The sequence below is a fragment of the Pyrus communis genome, chromosome 10 (assembly GCF_041283825.1).
Source record: "Pyrus communis isolate YQ-2024b chromosome 10, ASM4128382v1, whole genome shotgun sequence".
Classification (NCBI taxonomy): Eukaryota; Viridiplantae; Streptophyta; class Magnoliopsida; order Rosales; family Rosaceae; genus Pyrus; species Pyrus communis.
The window spans coordinates 18,517,898-18,527,715 of record NC_142574.1 but is presented as its reverse complement, the minus strand read 5'-3'; the positions used below and the strand labels follow the sequence as shown (position 1 = coordinate 18,527,715).

The window sequence follows — 9,818 nt, the reverse complement described above, 5'->3', positions numbered from 1 at the left end:
TATAGGGAAAAAATAGAAATTTTAAAATTTCTTTTTTAATTTTGTTTGAAAAAAAAAAATCCAACGGCTAGATGACAATGCCAACTTTGTTGCATGCTGATGTCAGCACACCGATGTTTCTCTCCCTGTTGTTGGATCCCTTCAAATCCAACCATTGGATTTGAATTTGTATTATAGGCTGGCAAATGGGCTCCAAGAAACGGGTTGAGTGGGTGGCTGGAATTGGAGTAGAATTCTCTTTCATCATATTTTCATCTCCTTCCCTCCCTTCCTCTCACACTTCCTTTTTTTGTCTTTTTCTCTATATATATATAAAAAATTTAAAACAAGATGTTGACGTAACTTAATCGTAATAGTTTAAATAGGAGATGAGGAAAGGGAAGAGAGATTAGGAGATGAGAGAATCCTACTCTGCTGGAATTAGCCTATCTGATAGCTTTTTAGCCAACATTTGGCCTAGTGGGTTCCACAAACTTTTGGCCCAACTCTCCATTGGGGGTTGGTTTTTTTTATCAAAACAGACCATTTTTTAGCATACAGACTTTTAACCTTTTTAATTGGAGATGAACTTAAATGATTTTATTTTGAGCTTTTGCCTCAATTTATTATGCATCTATCCTCTTCATACGTTGTTCCCCTTCACTAAGCTAAGCTGCAACCATCAACCTATGCTACCCGACTCATAGGATGGCTCATCTACAAATCTCTTTCGACTATGCACTCCGGTGTTTGGTGGCTTTTGAACTGCAACTAGTATACAATTTGGTGGAGGCTGTTTGCGCGAGTGGCTTGTCCACCTTTATTTTTCATTCGCCCATTTGGTTTGTTAGCGCTTTTTTTTCTTGGGAGGCGGTTTTGTGATGGTGGTGCGATTAATTTGGTGGAAGCTACAATTTTTCTTTTCCATGTCTAGGGGTTTTTTGTTTGGAAGCTGTTGTGGGCTGTATTGTTTTTTGGATATATCCATTGTATTTTCTCTTATGGGTTGTACTTTTATTTTGTTGTTTTGGGCTGCCTCTCTCTTTAGGCTTTCCTGCGTAATTTTTTTAAAAAATTTTAAATAACCATAAAAAAAAAAAATTGAAATGACCATAAAGTTCGGTGGTAATTGGCAAAACAGCCTAAATAAAATGTTATTGAAGGCAACATGAAATTTACATCTCATAAGTTAATAGTTCTAGTAAAAAAAAAGTAGACAAATAAATCTAACTTTTGGTGTATACTGAACTGTATGTGTATTTAGTGAACTAGTGACAAACATCCTTTAAGCTCATATCCAGCTCCCATCATCACAGTGAGGGCACCCCTCTTGCGCAGTGTCAGTGATCTGAACCTTTGTGTCATATATCATCCCAGGCTTCCAATTAACCGGAAGAACATTCGGTGCCCAAACCGTCTTCCCATCATACCCAGACGTCACCACGAACCGGAACTGTAGCGCCCCCGCCGGAACCCTACTCGTGTCCCAAATTGCCCCGTTGATTCGACTTAGGAAACTCCAATTTGAAGATCCAACCTAAAGAAAGACACACACACACAATGTTAACAAGTATGGTTAGATAATATAAATACAATGTGGAATCGCAATGCTGTAATACGTGAAATTTTTGGCTAACCTGAGCAACATCCATGGCTACAATTTCTGTCTGACCACCTTGGTACAAAATTTTTACTGCTAAGTAATGTGGCTTCTGGCTTGATTCTTCCACACGTAAAGATAAATTTTGGTTCTTGTATTCACATGGCACCCTGTTACAAGAGATGGACAAAATTTCAGTAAAATAATAAAATACTTTTAATTTTGGGTACATTTTTTTACCGTTACTAGCATAAATGTGCCTGGATTTTTTGTCTGGGAGGACCTATTATTTAAATGTTGGTACACAACACAATTTTTTTTTTTTTAATGGGGTCGGTTGATCAAAACCTTTATGAATTTCTGGATAAGCCAATTTGATATAGTTTTTTATTCTAATTTTGGCCTACCAATTTTGATCAACTAACTAAATTAAGAAAAAAATTAATGAAGTTTCTGATTAAATCTTTTGGGATATGGTTACCTCTTATACTCCACATCCAGAATGCCACGTCTCAAAATGTGTTGGTCCAAACCCTTTTGAGCCATGGCCGCAAAAGCTCTGCCACTCAGAACAAAATCTGTATGGTTACTTTGATTGAGATCAGTCAAAGTTACTATAGTCCCTTGTTTTGTGCAAAGAGTTGTGTTCTTGCATCTCATCTGCCAACAAAATCCAAATCATTAAAATGCAGATAGAAATTGAATCACCTAAACAAGAAATTAACAGACGTTGGTTAGGCGAGTTGGTTAAAACAATGCGCGTTCGACACTTCTTGCACTCTAGTTTCAAATGTTCATTTCACATGATAGAGTAGTTTAGACTATTAGGCCTGATGTAAAATAAGAAAGTTGACTAAAGTTTATTTGGTACCTGAAAGCATGCACCACAACCAGCTCCACCTTTGAAAAGGGAAGGCACACCAGCTGCAAGGTGTCCACCACTAAATCCCATGGCCAAGGAGCCATACCCACAAGCCCCAGCTGCATCAAATCCACAAAACAAAATTAGCCCATTTCTTAATTCACAAAATCATTAACTGGGTTTTAATCAAAATTTGAATTTAAACAAAGGGTAGAGAGATTAGAAGAGAGGTTAATGATTGATCATGATCTTACATGAAAGTGCAGCGGATGTAGAGAAAAAGGATGCCTTGGATTGCTTCACACAGCGATCACAAGCAGTTGCAGAGGAGACTAGGAAGAAGAAGAGGAAGCAAATAAACAAAGACATTTTGGTTTTTGAAATTGCTGATCAGAATTCAGAAAGTTATGAGAAAAGGAAGAGAAAGCCATGGAATTTATAGGGAGAGACAAAGATTAGAGAAAACGGGTGAGTGCAGGACAATGGAGGACAGGTCAGCATGTGCTAAACAAAACCATGGACTTTTTTTTTATTTTATAGTTTTCTTATTTGGGATTTGATTTGGGATTCTGAGATGCAGTGGGAAAGGCTAGGATAACAAGGAAAGAGACGAGCAATAGCTGAAATGCAGGACACAGGGAAATAGCACCGACTTTTTTTGGTCTTTGTTTGTTGTATGTAAACATGAGAATTTATCTGCCTATGCACTTGGTGGAACCCTATAGTTTTGTGGGGGGACAAACTTTTTGAACTTTTAGGACAATTCTCCTAATTATTTCCATTCTCCATATTCGATCTCATATATTTTTGAAAATGGGAAGAAAAGGATATTATGGTATAAAAATACTAATAAACATTAATTCTAAAATAATATTTATATATATTAGTTTCTTGCACCTGGATTTGCATAGAGTTTAGGGATAAATGTGAAGAGAGTATACACGCGACGAGAGATAAAGTCATCGATTGTGTGCATGTTGTGGCACACAATATTTTCTCATGTTTAAGGCATTTTGTGTCATTTTTATAAATTTGTTTCTTTGGGTTTTATAACATCTTGGGGTCTATTTTTGGTATTCAAATGACTCAAATGAAACAAGAAGTTGATGTAATTGAGAGAGGAAGCTTGGCATTTTCTTTGTGATCATAGAAATGCTTATGCGCATGCATGGCCCCCAAATAAAGAAATAAAAAGGAAATTTTATCCAAAAGAAAAAAAAGGAGAAAGAGGAAATGGAAGAACATAAAGGAAAGAAACGTGTGAGAAGATAAAGGTTTGGTGAATATGATGATTTTGATTCCTTTAGAGTGAGTGGAGAAAGATAAGAACAAATTTAGGCCTAAGCAACTCCCACTTGTCCAGCAAGAAATGAATGTTGCCAAGTCTATCACAGCTCATATATTAACTCATGTATATAATAATATATAGCAAAGGGAATTAAGGGACCTCTTTCTTGTAGATTAATTGATTTGATGATGATGAAAACTGAGAATAACATGATGCATTAATGAGTGTGATATGTCTTAACAAGTTTTAGAGAAATTATTTCATCGCATTGTAACATGATCACGTAGTTAGGGACGAAGCAATGTATGAATACGAAGGAATTATGATACCAAAGCTTCAAAAACTCCTTTAAAATCTATATAAAATTTTCAAAAGTTATGAATAATTATTCATTACTTTTCTGTTGTTCCCCGTCTTGTGCATAGAGTTTTTAATTCGTATGTACTAATATAAGTAAATGATAAATATACATTATAGATATACTTATTTTAACATTAAATAGATTACATTAAATGACGGTTCAATTTCAAATTTCAAGGACTTAAAATGTTAATTAAGTTGCTAACTACAACGTTTCTTTTGTTTTGCATTACTGGCCTTTCACTGTTTTCTTTCTCATTCTTCAAAGTCAAATGCTTGAAAGTATTCATTTGAAACCATCCTTTTCAAGAAACAGCTTCATTTTTCATCATCATTCATCGTCACCTACCAGGCTACAACAATGGGCTCTTTTTGGCTGAGTTAGAAAATTTTCACCGGATAGGTTAGCTTAAAGATTTAAATCTTTATAAACAAAGAAAATTAATATTATATTCTTCACAGTATCAGTTAGCCTAAAAAAAACATTCACAAGGTGAGCCAAAAGAATTCGGATTAGTGAAAAATATATAATTTTATATAATTGAACTAAGAGAATTCGAACTAGTGAAAAATATATAATGTGCTACATTCAAAAATTAATAAAAATTACAGGTCAAAATTTATTTTTCTTTTTCACCAAAAGTTACTTGGATTATAGCCCAGATAGCCCTTAACGTGGCTCCACCAGTACTCTGGCTGTATGCTACTACAATGTCAACCATCACATCAAAGCTATATTTGCTCCCAGTTGCATGAGAACGGTGCTTCTAAGAGCAAGTCTAGCGTGGGCAAATGTTCGGGGGACAGGGGACAGAACAGGGGCCCGAGGCCCCGTGGACCAGCTTCAGCATGGGCAAGCCCGAGTGAAGGTGGAGGCCCGAGCTCTGGGCCCGTGGAGAATTGCTAGCCCGAGAGCCTGAGGCCATGTGATGTCAGCGCTAACGTCAGCCTGGCGTCAGGCAGTATTTAAGTTTTTTTTTCTGTCAGGTGCGTGCACCCCACTCATGCGTGGGGGCGCGTCAGCGACACAAAATCAGAAAAAAAAAAAAAAAAAAAAAAAAAAAGAACTTTTTAAGTTACCGTTGGGAAGCCACATGGCTTCCCACGATCCGTTCGATCTCAATGGTTATTTAATTTGGACCGTTCGATCTCAATGGTCAAAAAAAATAAAAAAGTCTTATTTAATATCCACCGTTCGATCTGAGATCAACGGTGGATATTAATATGCTTTATAAATAAAAAAATAAAAGAAAAAATTGTTTTAAAATTAAGAAAAGTTACCGTTGTGAAAAAATAGTTTTAAAATTAAGAAAAGTTACCGTTGTGGCACGTGGCACAATCTGGAGTGTTGGAATTCAAATTTTTTTTATATCCAACGGCAGAGATTAATTAATTGAATAAAAATTAAAAAAAAAATTGTAAAAAATTCAAAAAAATTCAAAAAAAAAAATTGTTTTTACTTTTCTATAAATACCTTATCGTTATCATCTACCTTACACAACAATTTCATATTTTCTCAACTACTTTCAATCACATTCCTTTCTTTGTCTCAAAGTTTGAATCCATTTTTTTTCAACAAAATGACCACTGGTGCAGGTACGAATTGGTCGCTTATTGAAGATGTTGCGTTGTATACTAGCTAGGTTGAAGTTACTCATAGTTCGCTTACGGGTAATGAGATGCAGTTGCGAGAAATGTAGAGTCTTATTCATACCAATTATCTTGAGAAAATTGGTAGGAAAAGAACCAAAGAATCGATGTCCAGTCGTTGGAAATTACTTAGCCAATCGTTTAGTACGTGGAGAGACGCCTTGGCACAAGCTAGTAGTAATATTTGAAGTGGGGAAAATTACTCATGTCAGGTAACAATATATTATTTATTTGATACCCAAATTTACATTATAATTATTTGTTTGTATTATTTATTTGTTACCTACATAATTTATTATTTATTGTTTGTATTATTTATTTGTTACCTACATAATTTATTATTTATTGTTTGTATTATTTGTTTGTTACCTACTTACATTATAATTATGTTGTTTGTATTATTTATTTGTTACTTATTTTCATTATAATTATTTATTCTCCCGCATTGTGTAGAAACTTCAAGCACAAGCTTGGTATGCTGTCAAAACCAAAAGCAAAAATAAATCATTCAACCGGTGGGAATGTTGGAATATTGTCAAAGATTGTCCTAAATTTAGAGTTGTGCCAGTCGGTCCAGAAGTGCACATGAACAGCACCCCTCTACACTCTACACCCGATCATGTCTCGCATGTTCATGAAGATGATGCAGAAGAAGTGCCCAAAACGCCTCTCCCTGAATAAGCGTCGGGTTCGACCCGATATCCAATTAGGCCTCAAGGTAAGAAGGCTTCAAAGAGAAAAGGGAGTGCTTCCAAGAATGATTATGCAAAGTTCATGGAAGAACTTACTCGCCAAGGTGAATTGACTTTGGCGAGGGAACTGGCGAAATATGAGGCTGATAAGGTTAGAGAGGACGCAAAAGCTGCATCTATTAAGAAAGAATTTCAGGCTAATGAGAGAGAAAGAGAGCTACTTAGGCAAGAAAGGGAACATGTTAGAGAAGAAAGACGGGCTCAACGAGATCGTGAGATTATGAACACGCATTTAGAAGGGAAGTCTCCAAATTCTAAATTTTTTTGGAAGTCAGAGAAAGCGGACGTGGTGCGAAGGAGGCGTGCAAGAGAAGCGATAGCAAGCCAAGGTGGTCCTAGTACCACAAGAGAAGATCATCCTAGCACCACAAATTGGTTAAGTGATGATGAATAGAGTATTTTTTGTAATCGGAGCCCATAATTTTCCAATCACTTTGGGTTGTAATTTATTATTTATTGTTTGTATTATTAATTAAAAACTCATTAAAAAAATTACATAAACATACCAAATAATAAAACACACCAAATAAAATAACATAAACATACCAAATTCAAAAAAACACACTAAATGAACTTAATTATCTTCAGCTTGTTTCAATGCCCACTGATGCTTTATCAAGTCAATTTGTCGGGCATTGTGCATGTTTGGCATTTGAAATGCAGTATATCATTGAATGAGCCTTTCATTGTAACGTCCATCCCTTTGTAATGGCTCATGTTGCACGGGCTCATCGGTTGCGTCATGAGCACAATGTATACATGTTCTTGAATTGTTCATCGTGTCTGGCTCATATTCATCAACGGCTTCATAATCGTACTCATCTTCCACAATCATGTTATGAAGAATGATGCACGTCATCATGATGGATCGAAACGACTCTATATCAAACAATCTGGCAGCACCTCTGACGATCGCCCAACGAGCTTGGAGGATACCGAAACAATGCTCCACATCCTTCCTGCACCCCTCTTGACAGCTTGCAAAATGTTTTTCCTTTGCACTTCGCGGAAGTGGCACTGTTTTGACAAATGTTGACCATCGCGGGTAAATGCCGTCAGCTAGGTAGTATGGCCCGTTGTACATACGTTCGTTGACCTCATACGTGACTTTTGGTGCCTTTCCTTGCAGGACATCGTTGAACACTTGGGATTGGGTAAGGACGTTGATGTCATTTTGAGCTCCCAGGACTCTGAAAAAGGCATGCCAAATCCATGTATCAAAAGATGCCACTGCCTCCAGAATGATACTTTTTGCTCATTTTTTGTCCCTATAAGCGATTTGCCATGCACTTGGACAATTTTTCCACGTCCAGTGCATACAATCAATGCTTCCAATCATCCCAGGAAAACCACGCATCTCGGCCTTCTTCAACAGCCGTTCCAAGTCCATGTTTGTAGGTTTGCGGAGGTACTCAGCGGTGTAGATAGATTCGATTGCTCCGTAAAACCTCATCAGGGACTTAAGAATGGTTGATTTCCCCATCCTCATTATCTCATCCACTTGGTCTGCTGATGCTTCATATGCAAGCATCCGAAAGGCAGCAGTAATTTTTTGCTCAAGCAGTAGACCCATAGCACCAAAAACATCTTTCTTTTGCACAAACTAAGAATCATGGTTGTAAACAGCAATCATGATTTTGTTGAACAAATGTTGTTCCATTCTAAAACGAAGTCTAAAGTACGTATCAGGGAATGCATTATTAGGAACAAAATAATCATCCAAGAGTTCCATACCTCGTCGTTGCCTGCTTCTATCAAGGTTTTAGGAACGGTTGGGTATACAGATCTGAGCCATAGCTTGGACGACTCGACGGGAATGTGAGGCTCTGCCCATTCTTACTTCGTCATCTCTCATTCTACACTCCTCATCCTCTTCCCTCTCATTTTTTCCCCTGGTGATTGAACATTGCTTCTAATTGGTTAAATAATTCTTCCTCTTCCTGATCGAGTTGCCACATCATCATTGAGGAAAAAGAAGACATTGTAAGAAAGAAACAGAAACTATGAATAATGATACAGATTTTTTTGAAGAAGGAAGCAGAAATTATGAATAATGATAGAGATCTTAAGAAAATTGGTGTGAGATTTGTGAGGATGGATGGTGGATTATATGGAGGATTCAGAAAGGATTAGGTTGTACATAATGCCACGTGGCATGCCGTCATTCGTTACAAATCTGATGGAAATCTATCCTCAAAGATTGTGAACAGATTCTGACACGTGGCATGCCGTCATTCGTTAAAAATTTGATGGAAATCTATCCTCAAAGATTGTGAACAGATTATGACACGTGGCGCAACGTGATTGGTTAATAATCTTATCAGAAATCCATCACCAATAATTGTATTTTCGGATAATGACACGTGGCATAATGAGTACGATTAAAAAATTTATCGGAAATCCATCCCCAATAATTGTCTTTTTGGATTTTGTGACAAGTGGGGCAACGACAACGATTAAAAACCTTATCCGAAATTACAAATAAAATTATTTTGTATTATTTAATAATACTTCAGATAATAACACGTAGCGCAACGAGAACGATTAAAAATCTTATCCGATATTACAATTAAAATTATTTTGTATTATTTTATAAAAAAAAAATACTAATATTTTATTGCCTATTGCCAGGGCTATTGAAGTGTAACGGTGAAGATGCAAATGCTATTGCCAGGGCTATTACTATTCATTAAGGGCAGTTACTGCTCATTAGGTGGATTGAATATTGCATAGCCTGGGGGAAGGGCTCCAAAGCTGGAGTTGCTCTAACTAGAATGACTCTGTATATGTAACGGTTCAATTTTTCTTACCGATTAATTGTAGTTAGTCTGTTTAAAAACCCTTTTTTTTTTTGGGTAAAACAAGTTGCTTTTGCACGTCTCACACCGTGAATTTTATAAAAATAATATGACTCGTATCTTGCAATAACTTGTAAGTTACCAAACAGTGTTTAATTTACCTTGAAATGAAAGAAAATGGTGCTTCTAATTTTTGGGTACAACTTCGGAATATCACAAACCATGTGAAGAAAACCGAGCAAATCTCCATATTACATGGGCGGGTTTTATATTTACAATGCGGCGGAAATCGCTGAATCAAATGTTATCAAATTGTTGTAAGAAAATTAAACCCATAAAAATATACGATTTAGGTTCATATTGTTGTGGGCCTATTTGATTGAACGATCTAGGGTTTAGATAGAGAGAAGGGAGCCGGCCACAATAAGAAAGAAGAGATACTGATTTAATTGTGAGGTGTGTTTAATTCCCCTCATTATGCCTTTATTTATAGTAGTAGGATAGGTAAAAACTTTTCTCTTTGGGATTA

General features: G+C 36.3%; 2 protein-coding genes and 1 pseudogene across 2 annotated transcripts; 1 reads left to right on the top strand and 2 right to left on the bottom strand.

Moving 5' to 3' along the window:
• Positions 1 to 1,097: 1,097 nt before the first annotated feature.
• LOC137729727 (expansin-like A1) lies at positions 1,098 to 3,106 on the bottom strand. Its single transcript, XM_068468737.2, has 5 exons — positions 2,696 to 3,106; positions 2,451 to 2,560; positions 2,061 to 2,239; positions 1,617 to 1,749; positions 1,098 to 1,516 (listed from the first exon to the last, which is right to left on the bottom strand). The coding sequence occupies exons 1-5, from the start codon at positions 2,808 to 2,810 to the stop codon at positions 1,271 to 1,273; spliced, it is 783 nt and encodes a 260-aa protein (XP_068324838.2). The 5' UTR covers positions 2,811 to 3,106; the 3' UTR covers positions 1,098 to 1,270.
• Positions 3,107 to 4,841: 1,735 nt separating this feature from the next.
• LOC148693639 (uncharacterized) lies at positions 4,842 to 6,896 on the top strand (annotated as a pseudogene).
• Positions 6,897 to 7,266: 370 nt separating this feature from the next.
• Positions 7,267 to 8,064, bottom strand: LOC148693638 (uncharacterized; the record flags this gene model as incomplete). Its single annotated transcript, XM_088678073.1, has 2 exons — positions 7,772 to 8,064; positions 7,267 to 7,675 (listed from the first exon to the last, which is right to left on the bottom strand). Coding segments are annotated over exons 1-2 (702 nt in total), but the record flags the coding sequence as incomplete, so codon positions are not given.
• Between the last annotated feature and the right edge of the window lie 1,754 nt (positions 8,065 to 9,818).

Bases quoted from the DNA above. Each gene is read 5' to 3' on its own strand.
- LOC137729727 (XM_068468737.2), bottom strand. From the start codon at position 2,810: ATGTCTTTGTTTATTTGCTTCCTCTTCTTCTTCCTAGTCTCCTCTGCA. The intron at 2,561-2,695 runs GTAAGATCATGA...GATTTGATGCAG, and splicing joins TACATCCGCTGCACTTTCAT to CTGGGGCTTGTGGGTATGGC. The intron at 2,240-2,450 runs GTACCAAATAAA...TTTTGTTGGCAG, and splicing joins GTTGTGGTGCATGCTTTCAG to ATGAGATGCAAGAACACAAC.